Below are 14746 nucleotides of genomic sequence, written 5' to 3'. Positions count from 1 at the left end.
GCCTTTCTCTCCACACTACTATGAGTACCCTCAGGAGCCATTTCTCCCTTATCTTACCCAGTATCTTTATGATATCTGTTGTGACCTCATCTGAGTCTTTCCCTGACTTAATTTCCTTAGTGCTATTCTTACTTCTTCTATGGTGGGCTCCTCTTCTCTCATTGTAGGATGTTTCTTGGGCAGTACAGCTTCTGTCGGGTTTTCTTCATTCAGAAGCTAAAGGAAATACTCCTTCCATCTGCCTTTGATGACCTGTGGACTGGTGAGCAGGTTGTTGCTGACAAACCTAATGAAAGGCATTGGACTATCTTCTTTATCTTTCAGTCTTTGCCTTGCAACCTGATAGTTTCTTTGTGCTACCTACTGAGTCACTTTCCAGACGTTGTGCTACCTACTGAGTCACTTTCCAGACGTTGGTAGAGTGCCTCTGATGCCCCATTCTTTGCTATTGCAACTCCTTTCTTAGCTTCTTTGTTAGCCACCCAGTATTCCTTCCTAGCCTGGTCTGTCTTTTCTATGTCCCACTTTTTCCTGTGTCCTTTCTTTTGATGACTTTCTGGACTTCTGCATTCCACCACCAGCTTTCCTTATGTCCCTTATTTCCATACCTGGCTCTAATGGGCTATTGGTCTACTTGAGTAGAGTGAAATTCCAGTTAACCCAATCTTACTTAACTGAGACAACAACACCGAAACCTTACTTTAATGAATGGTCACATCACAGGAATTTTAATCTGGAAAAGGAGGCAGTTACCAGCATTAAAAAACAAACAGACTGAAACATGTCAAACTCACCCAAGTGGGGGAGTGCACAACCCACACCCCCTATAACTAAATATACCAACTATAGTGAGGAAAAGGGTCAATTTTCCCATGTTGGCCAACTGCCTCCTTTCCCAGATAAAAATTCTGGTGATGTGAACATTCGTTAAAGTAAGGTTTCTGTGTTGTCATCTCAATCAAGTGAGATTCGATTAACTGGAATTTCGGTCTACCGAAGTAGACCCATATGGATGTTCTTCAAATAATCTAAACACTCACATGCTAAAACCCTTTAGCATGCAATAATAACATTGTTTTTTTTTTTTTTTTTGCAGAGGGAAGTCCCCCCTGCAACCCCTACACTCCCTGTTAATGATATATATATATATATATATAGCTCTACTCCACTTTATCGAGTTACCTGAAGACTGAGAGTGAAAATGTTGACACCTAAGAACACATCATTGAACATGCACAATACTAAAAACTCATAACACTGACCCTCAAAATCTCGAATCCCAGAACATTGAAATTCCTAACGCGTAAGTGACAGTCCACTCGGTCCAAATACAAATAAACACTAAACCTGTACTGTTACAAATATTTATGCGGGGGGCAAGTCCCCCTGCACCCCCCACACCCCTGCAACTTAAATATACCAACTCTGAGGTTGCAGTACAGTGGAGGAAAGGTAAATTTCCTGATCCACACTGTACCATGATCTCCACAAAAAATATCCACATAATTAAAAAAATACACACCTATACATACTGCCATCACAAACACATTCACTCTTACTCATTCATCCCGACACTGCAAACAACATTTATTCCACCACCTTTCAAAAAATAAATCCTACCATCAAAAATAAACCTAACTTACCAGTCTCTGCAACAGTAAAACCACACAGGCTGACAAACTCCCTTCTCTATTACATGTAACATCCGCCATGTCTCTCTACAACAGTTTACACCTACTTAAATTAATAATGTAATATAACTACTCCCAAACATGAACGTTACCGTTTTGGTGTTATGGGACTCAATCTCATAATCATGTAGTATTTTCATCTTTTGATGTTGTAGTCTTGAGATCTTCATGCTCGGTCTTCTGGTAATATATATATATATATATATATATATATATATATATATATATATATATATATATATATAGGTGAAGATCGGAAGGTTGAAGTGGGTTGATCGAAGTCTGGAGGCCGAACGGCAACATTGTCGAACCCGGCATTGTTGATGTACGAATCTTGACCCATGTTGAAGCCTGTTTCAAGGTTTAAAGCGAGTTGTATTTCGACAGTGTCAGAATTCAACATTGTCAGTTTCGCGGAAGTGGATCGATGATCCCATCATTCGATAGGGTCAGGTTCGACTTTCTGATGGTAAATCTATATATATATATATATATATATATATATATATATATATATATATATATATATATACATACATACATACATACACAGATATATATATAAAATCTATATCTATATACACACACACACGAACTCTAAGATTGCCCAATATAGGGGAAAGGGCATGTTTCTCAACTGCAGGGATTGTGCAATCTACCACATCTGCCACACCTATCGACCAAAGTGTTTTGTCAAAACAGATGTTGACTAAAAGCACTTTTGACTAAAGGAAGCACTTCCATACATACAGGTAAAGCATCTTTCTTTGTTGGTTAACTTGACTGAAAAGCAATTTGTCATCTTTTTTTTTTTTTCATTGAATTGCTTTTGATCAGATGTTATGGTTAATGCTTTTACTGTGGTGTGGAATAATGGGAAAGAAAGTTTGTCCCTTTCTCCTTTGTTTTTCTCCTCCACTCTTCACTATTCTATCCAACTGTCCCAATGCTCCCATGCATCACCAGCTCTACCTGCTCCTCCTTCCTGCACCTGTACTTCTTTGGGTGAGATAGGGCCTGCGTGGATCTTAGAGTCCATGGGGACAGTGCTGGCAACTGCTTCTGCTTGCTGAGGGGGTAGGTATTATTTACCCTTATTTCCCCAACTTCCACAACTGCATTTGTCAGCACATCTGAGAGCTGTGATTGTTTCTGACAAAAGCTCCCCCCTCGTCCAGCAGATGGGCATGCCCATCCTTCCCTGCCAGGTCCTTAGACACTAGAGCTGCTAACTGAACACAGGTCACCTGAGCTGTAGTTAGGGCTTTATCTCTCCATGTCATGGCATTAGCTTCCTTTTCCCCATTGTTATGTGATCTTGGAGTTGATATAATTAAGTAGCATGGGATGTTGCGGATGCAGTTGGACTTAGCCCCTGCAAAAAATTATTGTTCTTGTGGGGGGTTGACAATTTGTCTGTTGATTTTTTTTTCCACTCGATTATTTTACATACAGTGGTTAGGATGTGCAATGTAAAATAGTATACACGTGTGTGTGTGTGTGTGTGTGTGTGTGTGTGTGTGTGTGTGTGTGTGTGTGTATATATACATACACACACACACACACACATATATTTAAAATACAAATATGTGTGTGTATAAATATATATATGTATGTGTATATATATATATATATATATATATATATATATATTTATACATACATACACTCACACATACTCCCCATAAAAATGAGTTTTGTTAACACAAAATATGTTTAATATTAATCACATAATTGTTTGTCTTGTTTTCTTTATATGATATAGCTTAATATTATTCTGCCAGTTTTCTAAGATATTAGTGGAAATTTTAAGATTCTTCCATGATGTGTTGTCATTTTGCTTGGTATTTTAATCCATTCCTAAATTTGCTATCAAGAGATTGAGTGATATGCACCATGTCCACATAATCTGATGTTGTTCTTTTCATTCTTCCTTGCTAATAGGTTCGGATTTGATCCTTGGATCTGACTCTTCCGCATACACTAGACTTCAGATAAAGCTCTCAAGCTTATTCCTTTACCTATAATGCTCCATTCCATCCCCATTGCCTCCGATTTCATTTGCCGCCATCGTGGCTAGAGGTAGGCTCTGTTCTCGAGCATTGTAAGCAAGTTTTTTGCTTATTGTTGAGTATTAAAATTTGTGTAGTTTTTGTATAAAGTTTAGAATCTATTCTTACATCTTCCCTCTTAGTGGTTGCTGCCAGTAGGAATTTCTTTTTGACCCTTAGATAACTTCCTTTCTACTAACTCCTTAGTGTTCTTCATACCATTGTTGGCATCTTCTGTTACCTGATTTTAAAGGTATTTTCTCTAAATACCATAGTTGGTATTTTCATCTTTCGCTTTCCTTTCCAGGGTGTTTCTAATAATTACCTTTTTTTATATTTATTTTCTAATAACTATAATTTTTTTTGTTAAAAAAGTTGTTCTTGTTGTTGTTAGTAGAGGGTTTGTTTTCCTTTTCCTGTAGTTATGTCAGAGAAAACAACAGGATTTTAAGAAGTGCACTTCTTATGGGCATAAGATCCCAAACTCAGATGCCCACAAGAAGTGCATTTATTGTCTGGGACAAGACCGCCTTAACACAGCCTGTACAGTATGCTCTACTTTTAATCCAAGAGCATTGGCTGACAGGTGAAACAATCTCATCCTCAAAGGCTTACTTTGTGCTACTTCTGGAGCTCAAACCCCTTTAGATTCCAGAAAAAAGGTATCTCATCCGAAGTCCCTAAGGGCTTCCTTTGAGCTGATAAAAAAGATTAGAAAAATCTCAGATCCATCCTCCTCAGGTTTTAAACTCTTGGACTTCCGTCGGATCCCAAGTCATCCTCGGATCCAAAAGGGTCGGCCCCTATAGTGATATTGTCATTGCCTTCTACTTCTTTGGATCCTAAGCCCTTGTATCCAGGAGCCAGTACTTCTCATAGAAGCCGTAACCCAGAGTACGCAGTTAAACCTATTTCTCCTTCCCATGCAGTTATTACAAACTCCAAAGAAACATTCTCAACCCCCTTAAATAGTGTCTTCTAGGTGTTCCAGAATCTGTCAGAGGCGGATGTGGATAGGATGGTAAATTCCTCAGAGCTCAGATCCAGAAGGGGGTATACCAGCTCCATCCATTGCTAGATCTGTGAATGTACCTACAAAGTCCATTATTTCTCCCTCTCCAATCTAACCTGTGGTTTTGGAGTCCCAGGATCAGAGACCTCTGAGAGGTTCACTGTCGGATTTGAGCAAAGTTCCTTCCTCTACTCCAGTGATTTCCCTGACTCGTTCTTCTCCGACACCCTTGGATCAGAGTGGGTCTCAGAGCCAAGATGTCAATGCCAGGTCTGAATGATTGGGTTCGGCTCTAATTTTGTCATATCCATCCCTCTCTGTCACAGCTTCGGCCCTGGACAACTCGGATCCAGTTCTTCCCTTGAGGCTTGGATCCAGGGATGGCCTCGGCCTGCGTTCTTTAGGAGCTTGGTCTCCGAGAAGGGAGGAAAGGCCTCTGGTCCCTTGGCTTTCAAGACGGTAGAAAGGGCCTTTTCTGTCCATAGAGAACTGTCATCTCATGTTTTGGATCCTATCCTCTTTTCCTTATTGGCTCTGAGCTCAGTCCATCAGACCTACTCCACAGGGGCAGCCAGTTCCAGTTAGTCTCCAGGCAGATCCAATAGAGGAACTTCCCTTCTCTTCCAATACCTCCCCTGAACATCCCACGAAAGAGGCTCCTCGGAAGAGGATGTGTAGGAGGAGAGACATAGACTCCCCCATGGAGTCTCTCATGGAAGACACTTCTAAGCGGTTTGAACCTGTATGTGAAGATGCAAAGTTCCAAATGATTGCATTTCATCCCATCTTGCACTTTTTGCACAAGGATGACTGGGTGTGCTCTATAGACCTTCAGGATGTGTACTATATTATAAAAATAGACAGACAATCCAGAAGGCATTTTTGCTTTTGACTGGGAGCCAGTCATTACCATTTCAGAGCTCTGCCCTTTGGACTCACCACAGCCCCCATTGTGTTTACCAAATATATGGCATTTGTGGCAGCTCATATGAGACTCAAATGATTCCAGTTGTTTCCAGCTTGCTCAAGTTCAGAGCCTAGAATTCATCAGAATGCTTTTGAACACTATGACTCTTGTGGCATTTTTACCTTTCCACTGCATTACTTCTTTAAACATCAGGTACAGGATATCCTTTCTCATCCTTCTCCTCCAGCGAGGTTAGTGCTTTGAGCACTGGAGTCTATGTCAGCTACCCTAATACTGCTTCCCTTAGCACACTTTATGTGAATTCTTCAATGGACCTTAGCTGTACAGTGGTTCATCCTACATCAACCCCTGTCTTTTCAAATAAAACTCACACTGCTTTGCAAGCGCCACATTCATTGGTGGCTTCAGGCCAATGATCTCTTTTTGGGTAAACGTTTTTTAGTTCTGAATCCACTTGCCGCAGTGACCATGGATGCTTCCCATCTGGGGTGGGGGGGGGCATTCTTTGGAAAGGACAGTCCAAGGCATGCGGTCCCCCCAAGAGACCAAATTGCATAGCAGTGTCCTAGAGATGACAGCAGTAATTTTAGCTTTGCCGGCATTTCGGGAATCTCTCCCTCTGAGGACTATTGCAGTTCAGACAATGTGTCAGTAGTCTGGTACATCAACAAGGAAGGAGAAACCCAATCTTATCCCATGTGCATAGAGGCCATGACAGTTTGGGAGTGGGTGATGTGTTCAGACTGCTTTCTTTTTATGATGCACATCCTAGGGAAAACTAACATGCTTGCAGACAAACTAAGCTGATCTGTTCTGATGCCTCATGAGTAGTCTGTCAATCAATCAGTAGTGAATATGATCTTCAGGCATTGGGGCCAACCTTACTGCGACCTATTTGCCACCCCTTTCAACAACAAGTGCAGCAAATATTTCTCTTTGATCCCCCTCAGGGGGAGTTGCAGAGAGATGCTCTGCTCTGCTTCATGCTTGACCCTTTGATCACCTTTATGCTTACCCTCTTCTTCTACTGATTCCAAAATTCTTAGAGAAAGCAAGCAGGCTGAAGAGCTCAGTTATCCTCATTGCCCCCTTCAGACCTTGGCAAGTTTGGTTCCCCTTTCTACGGTCTCATGTTCATTGTCCTTCATGGATACTAGAGCCTCTTCAGGATCTCCAATCTCACCCATCAGGGATTCAAAGTCCCAACCTTCACACCCTCAAGTTAACTGCATAGTTTCTCCACTTCCAGTAATAGACAGTCCAGGCTCTCTTTCCCAGTTCACAATATTATTTTGGCTTCCCAAAAGGTTTCCACCACGAAAGTTTATAGGAGCAAATGGAAAAGGTTGTCTATCTGGGCTTCTGACCAGAACATCAACCCCTTTTCGGCTCCAACTTCTGCAATTCTTCATTTTCTTACAACTGTTTTTAATGAAGGGGCCAATTTATCTACAGTTTAACTTCATTTGGCAGCAATTTCAAATTTCCATTCGGGTAATAAATCTTTCTTCCTGGCTTCTTACAGATTGTACAAAGCATTTATAAAGGGCAGTTTTCTTCTCAGACATCCGATAAAATATCCTTCACCACCTTGGGACCTTACTGTAATCCTTCAGGGTTAACTCAGAAGCCTTTTGGACCTTCACACAAATATGATCTAAAATTTATTTCATGGAAAACAGTCTTCTTGGCAGCTATAACTTCAGCAAAAATAATTTCTGAACTTCAGACGTCGTCAGCAAAACCCCCTTATATTGTTTTTCATAAAGACAAGGTTTCTCTGTGGACTAAGCCTTCCTTTGTACCTAAAGTGGCTTCTGAAAATAACATAAACCATTCCATTAATTTACCAGTCTTTTTTCCAAATTTTTCTCATAAAGAAGAGTGCACGCTACATCTCTTGGATGTGCACAGACAGCTAAGTTTTTATTCTAACAGAAGAAAACAGTTTAGAAAGTCAGATAAGCTTTTTATATCTTTTTCCTCAAATTGCCTGGGTCAGTCAGTCTCTAAAGTTACCTTAGCTAAATGGATAACAGATTGCATTTCACTGATTTATTCTCAAAAAGGTTTAGTTTTACCAAGATCTCCCCGAGCTTATTCAACTCGATCCTTGGCTACTTCATCAGCTTTTTTGTCAAGGATGTCTGTTGACAACATTTGTGCAGCAGCCACATGGTCCAAGGCTAACAGCTTTGTTTCACATTACAAGTTGGACATCATATCTAGAAATAAAGCATCCTTTGGTTTGGCAGTACTCCGGAATAACTCTTCCTAAAAGAATAAAAAGGACAGCATCAGATTGATAAGTTATGTACAAACCATAACTAGGCATCTATGTTATCCCTTTTTATTCTTACTGACCTTTCCTCCCATCCATTCCCCATTCATTTTTCCTTCAGGAAGAACCTATCGGGCTATGTTTTGAACCTAATGTTCCAGGTTTGAGCCCTGTCTTAATTTCCACCTATCGTAGTTCTCTCTTGGATAAGTGGGAGATTACGCAGCAAACTCGATCAGAGGCAGTGGGGATGGAATGGAGCATTATGGGAAAGGGAAGAGCTGGATCCAAAGTCTAGAGTATGTGGTTGAGACGGATCCGAGGAGCAAATCCGAGCCAATTATTGAGGAAGAATGAAAATGAACAACACAGATGCCTAGTTATGGTGAGGACATTACTTATATTTAATTACTGTAAATTGCCTGTTTTGTTTTAAAATAATGAGTTTAAACTTTATGTATATTTTACTTTTAAATAAGGTTTGCAAATCAGGTGGATTTAAATACCATCTCAATCTAATATTCATATGTTTTAAAGATTAAAGAATATGTGATCCCTGCCTCATTCAGATTAATGTTGGACAACATGAACTGATTATAAACAGTTCCATAGTTTGGATAAAAGTCAGCAACTTAGAATGCCAGTGTTGATAAACTGAATGTAAACTGTGCCATTTTTGAATAAACAGATGAATTTCAGAAGGTTGGGATTGAATGTTTCTACAACAACGGTCATTTGGCAGCCTCTTCAGATGTCTTGTTCCTCTGCTGTCTGCCAGCCCACCTTTCCAAAATTTGTTCTGAGATCAAGGGAAGGCTGTCCGAATCTTGCATTGTCTACAGTCTGATTACAGCTGTACCCATTCCCAGGTATAATGACATCACTATGTTTTTTTCTGTCTGAAGCTAAAAATAGATTGCATGAGCAGATGTTTGTCATTAGGATAATTACTTGAGGAATTCATAAAATGACTATGTATAAGTAAAAGGTGGATGCCAGTCCCATAGGCTGTTTTTTTTTTTTTAATTTTTTTTTTCAGTTGGACATCTCTATGGTCATATAGATGCAATCTTGAATTGTGCCCATTAGAAGGAGCCTTTTTATAGTGTCCTATTGGTAAAAGCTGTGCATCATAAAGTCTGGGATTCAAGCATGACCAGGTGATAACTGTCTATATGCAGTTTTACATCTTCTCACAGTGTAGCTTGAGTTTTCTCTGGCTACTGTGATTTCTTCACACCACTGAAAAAAACATGCTGGTCATTTTGGCTGTACTAATTTACTAAGTTTAATATGAGAATATTTTGGGCTACCATTAGCAATAGTTTATCAGATATTCGAAGGCTTATTAGTTTTGTTTCACAGAGGTCTGTTCTTGGGCCTATGCAGTTTTCTCTCTTCTTTAATAACTTAACCTTTGATCTTCCCAAAATATAAATAAAAATGTGTGAATATGATGTACTACTTATTTCTGACAAGACAACCACTAAATTTTAGAATAACATGCAGACAGACTTTAACCTCCTATGATCCTATGATAATGCTTTATGAAGCTGGATAACATAAAATTCCAGCACCACAAAACTTATTGAAGCCAATGCAGGGATATTTCGGTACAAATACTTAGGCCTTCTTGTGGACCAGACCATAGGGTTGCCATTTTGCATCATCCTATTTCCTGATACACAATCCACACCCCTATTGTTCAGGAACCATGCAGCCTTTCATAACACCATGCCACACACCTTTATCAATCACACCCACAGTCATAAAATTATACTCCTGACAGTGCATATTTATAAATGTAGTGAACATATGACAGGACAAGTTATACTGTGATATATCTGACCTGAAAAGTGTAGATAAAAAAAAGATCCAGTGACAAATAGGCAGAACAAACTAGAAATGATGCATTGTAAAGTAAACAAACATAGAAATAACACATTGTAAAGTAAACAAACTGTTTAACATTTAAGTGGATGACATCTCTATAGTATCTTCCTAGAAAACTGCATTATTAAATGAGATTTTGCATCATATTTATGTATCTTACATTTCTTATTTACTGTGGCTCAGTTTACAGAATCATAACTTTAATAAGCAAAATAATATTCAAAAAACAGCTGCTAACCCTAAAACGCAATAATTATTTTTCCAGTCATTTTCAACTTTTAAGTGACAGGGTAATAATAATTAATATGGTGCAGAATTAGAAGTGGTTTTGTGAAAATTTCATGTTCTCATGAAAAAGTCCAGAATCTCATCACAACAAACCAAATAATTAATCCTTTATTCGTATATTCTCATCTATAAGCACATTGCCCTTACCTCTGCCTTTCTGTTGCTGCCTGTGTTTTCACTTTGTGTATTATTCATCTAATTTTTTAAAACCTTTTAAACATTTTAATAATAACATAGAAAACATAATAAACTAAACAGAAAAAATAAACAGCTATTCACAAAAGTCCATAACAAGAAAACTAAATGTTAAATAATTAAAATATTAAGCAGTCAATATTTATCCAGAAGATTCTTAAGTTTTCACCAGGGTTTATAAGAATGCATAATATTAGAAGTTCTCATCTTTATAGTTCATTTTTACAGACAATTGTTGCTAAATTGATCAGTGTAATAAATGAAGAAGTCATTTTGTTTTTCCAATTTTCTGTAATTACTTTTCTAGCTATGGCTAAAATAGATCAAAGAAGAGGCATTTGCATCCTAGGAGTAACAGCAGGAATTGGAGAATTAAATAACATTAAACATTTAGAAATGGTATGTCTATTTGACCATAATCCTTGAGTAAAATTATTAATATCTTCCCAAAAAAGGCAGTAATATCTTACATTCTAACACTATGTGTATGTGTATCCAGTCCCCTTCTATTACTAAATCACATCTCCAACATTTAATATTAGTTGATTTGTACACTGACAATTTTATGAAGTATGATATAGGCTTTATGTAGATATTTCCAAGTGAAATTTTTCCAGTATAATAAAGATGATGTTCTCCCTGCAGATTGTGATTATTTTTTTTTATTTTCATCTGAAAAGACTACATTATTAAATTGTGAAGAATAATCCCAATAGAAAATAGTAGAAAAAGAAAAAAGATCTAACAATTCTATAAATCTTAGATACATATGACTTATTAGTTACCAAATTATTATTTACATTTAATTAAAAAATATATAAATCTTAGGAAAAGACTTCATATGATCATTATTTATAAGATCTATTTTAAGGGTTACACATTGCCTAAAATTTTGCAAAAATAACCAATTACTTAAGTCTAAACTATATTTTCAAATAAGTTATTCTGGATGGAGGAACATTAAATGTAGAGTGGATTTCTTTAAAAGCTTTTAATAACACATTAACTACATTGTCTGGTAGTAATTTATATGATTTGGATATAATACCATCCATACCTTGTGCTTTATTATTCTTTAATTTTTAAATTTTATCTTTAATTTGTTTTCGAGACAATGGTGTATCAATTCTTCTAATTTGTTTTTTAGTCAATTTATAATGAATATTATTTTCTAAAAATGCTTCTACAAGGTTATCATTAATTAAATTATTATTTGTGTTATTTATAAGCTCATAATGTTTCCTAAAACAATGCAGGATATCCTTTAAATTTGTAATTTTTATTTCTTCCTCTAGAGTAACAGTTGATGTTTATAATATGATTTAATTTACTCATTTTCTTTGCCTAATAGTGAATTTATGTAAATTCATAGGATTTAATAAATATGATTGAAGCTTTAATTTCTCCAAATTGATGAATAACTTATGATTTAGGATTTCAGCATGTTTAGAATTCAAAGTTTTCAATTCTGTATGCGTTGAAATATCATTTGGTTTTAAAGATAACTTTAATTATCTGTTTTGGACTATAAAATGTGAAGGTCATTATCCCATCCATCTCTTTTGTGTATATACCGGTTAGTAATTTTATCAGTGAGGTAAACTTTCAAAGAATCCCACAAAATTTATTTATTTATATATTTATTTATTTATTTTACATTTGTTGGCCGGGATAGTCTGACTGGATATTTGTCCATTTTCAGTGAAGGCCTGGGTAGAAAAGCTCCATGTATACATACAGAAAAACTGTTACATTAAACAAATTAAAGCACTGTTACAGATACAATACATAGGATAAAAGTAATTTATTCTGTCATATATAAATCTGATTTGTTATAGAGTAACAATTAGGAAGCAATGTAGGAATGGCCAAAAGACCTCTTTAGCACATATTTATATTGCCAGAGTTAGTCAGAATTAGAGCAAGGACATAGCCATTGCCTTTTAAAGTACTGTTTTAGATTTTTTTTAAATTGGGTTAGAACGGGTTCTGAAGTAAGCTTAGCAGGAAGAGTTTCATATTTTGCCAAGAGTTGGCATATAGAGAGTCTCCAGATGAGTTGTTGCTTTTGAGGGTTTGAACTAGTAATTTGTTGGATGAGCAAAGTGTCTTGAGGTTGCTGTAAGGGGTGATACATTTTGTAAGTATGGGTGTGTTTTCAGGTTGGTAAAGAATTTTATGTGCTACTATCAGCTGATTATACTGAAGCTGGACAGGCAATTCTAGCCACCCTAGATTATTTAGGTTTAGACAGTGGTGTGTTCTGTATGCTGCTCCAGTGACAAATCTAGCAATATGATTAAAGCACCTAGAGAGTTTATTAAGGTCAGACTTACTCAGGTTCATGAAGAGAGGGGATGCATAAAGGAGGGTGGAAAGTAGATGTGTATGGGCAGCTACCATCCTGGCTAGTGGAGTGAGGAAAGGTTTGATCTTGTATAGTGAGCCAAGTTTTTTATTCAGTTTTTTAATAGTTTGATTAATGTGTATATCAAACTTGAGGTTATTATCAACTGTTACACCTAAGATTTTGGTACAGGGATCTGTGACAATGACAGTGCCATTGTTAGATTTTATAGTAAAGGTTGGAGCAGAGGCTTTAAGAGTAGGGGAGAAGAGCAGTAGCTTCGTTTTGTTAGGATTTAACAGGAGATGTCAATTACAGAGCCAATTTTCAACAGTATTAAAAACATTTTGGGATAGAGTCTGCAGACTTAAAGGGAGGTGGCAGAGCAAATCAAAGTGGAGTCATCCACATATTGAATGCAGGTGGCTGTTGGGATGACTGTGTATAGGTCATTAATAAAGATAGAAAATAATAGGGGTCCTAATATAGAACCCTGAGGGACCCCAAGGGTGATGGGTAGAAGGGAAGATAGTTTGTTCTGCCATAGTACAGCCAGTTGTCTACCAGTCAGATAAGATTTGAACCATTGGATAGCCTGGACATCTTAGGGGAATAGTTTTAAGTGTGTGTATGAGTAGTTGGTGGGTGACCATGTCGAAGGCTTTGGAGAGATCAAGAAAGAGGGCAGAAGAAAGCTTATTGTTTGAGTTTTGACTAATAACATTGGAGAAGGAGAGGAGGGCCGTGGTTGTACTGTGGAATGGTCTGAAACCATGCTGCGAGTTAGCCAGGAGATTGTGCTGAATGAGATGGCTCAGGAGTTGTTTATGGATGCACTTCTCCATAATTTTAGCCGGGGGTGGCAAAATAGCTATAGGTCTGTAATTTGACAGTTCAGTGGAACTGCCCTCTATGTGGAGTGGAATAACATGGGATGTCGTCCAGATGGAGGGGATAGTGGCTTCTGATATAGTTCTGTTGATCAGGATAGTGATCAGGAATCCTATGGCATCCACAGCTTTTTGTAGATACTCAGCTGGGAGGAGATCTGCTGCAAGGGTAGTAGGTTTTAGTTTCTTTGTTAGGGCATGGATAAGTGATGTGGTAACTGGTTGAAAGTTAAAGGGGAGTTGAGGACTAGGTGTGGCGGTGTTAGGACTTGGGCAACTGGGAGATAGTTTGTTAGCTAGTGACTGGATAGTTTCTGTGAAGAAACTATTAAAGGAATTAGCAACATCTTCTGAAGGTTTTTGGATGGTAGCCAAGGGGGTAGGAGTTGTGCATTGCCCTGGGTGAATAAGTTTTTATGCCTGCCCAAAACGTTTGCAGATTGTTTTGATGCTTCTGTTGTAAATGGTAGTAAAAGTTTTTTTTATCTAGGGTGGTAGATTTTTTAGTGTTGTTCCTTAGTTGTCTAAGTCTAAGTTGATCTAAGGGGGATTTTGTGGTACGCCAAGTGGTCCAAACTTTGTTTCTAAGTAAGATCATTTGTCTGGCTTCTTTTGAAAGCCATGGAGCAACTTTTGCTTATGTTCTTATAGAACGTTCAGGTGCATGGGTATCAAGGATGGCTAGGAATTTGGTGTTGAAATATAACACAACTTCTTCAAGTGGTAGATGTTTTAGGACTGCCCAATTACATGCTTTGAGTTCATTTTGGAAATTAGTGGGGTTAAAGTTTTTGTTGTTTCTAATTGTTTTGCAAGTAGGTTGGTGGGGGATGTCAGTCTTATGCCTTGGGTAAGAAAATGGTCACTTATTTCTTGTACCGGCTCTATACATGTGGGGATGGCTATTAATGAGTATCCAATCTAAGATACTATCTTTGTTGTTAGGTTTACTGATCCTAGTAGGGGGAGGATATGATCTGAGTAAAATGACATCAGAAACGTCTCCATTATTATTAATTTCTAAAAAAATTAGGATCTCTTTAAAAATAAACATTCTTTAAAACATTTTATTCTAACAAAATATGATGGGAATCTATTACAGTATATTAGTTTATTTGATTTTAATATAAGATTAAAAGAAACTGCATTATGGTCAGATAAAGGACAAGA

General features: G+C 37.4%; 1 protein-coding gene across 1 annotated transcript in view; it reads left to right on the top strand.

Annotated features, from left to right (window-relative positions):
• Window positions 1–14746, top strand: part of NOXRED1 (NADP dependent oxidoreductase domain containing 1) — an 858863-nt gene that overhangs the window by 516716 nt on the left and 327401 nt on the right. Inside the window, exon 4 of the mRNA XM_044073909.1 lies at window positions 8652–8832. Coding sequence (XP_043929844.1) covers window positions 8652–8832 — 181 coding nt within the window. The remainder of the gene's footprint in view (window positions 1–8651; window positions 8833–14746) is intronic.

The sequence above is a fragment of the Protopterus annectens genome, chromosome 6.part0 (assembly GCF_019279795.1).
Source record: "Protopterus annectens isolate FY-2018-M chromosome 6.part0, PAN1.0, whole genome shotgun sequence".
Taxonomy (NCBI): domain Eukaryota; kingdom Metazoa; phylum Chordata; order Ceratodontiformes; family Protopteridae; genus Protopterus; species Protopterus annectens.
This window is presented reverse-complemented; position numbering and strand designations above follow the sequence as displayed.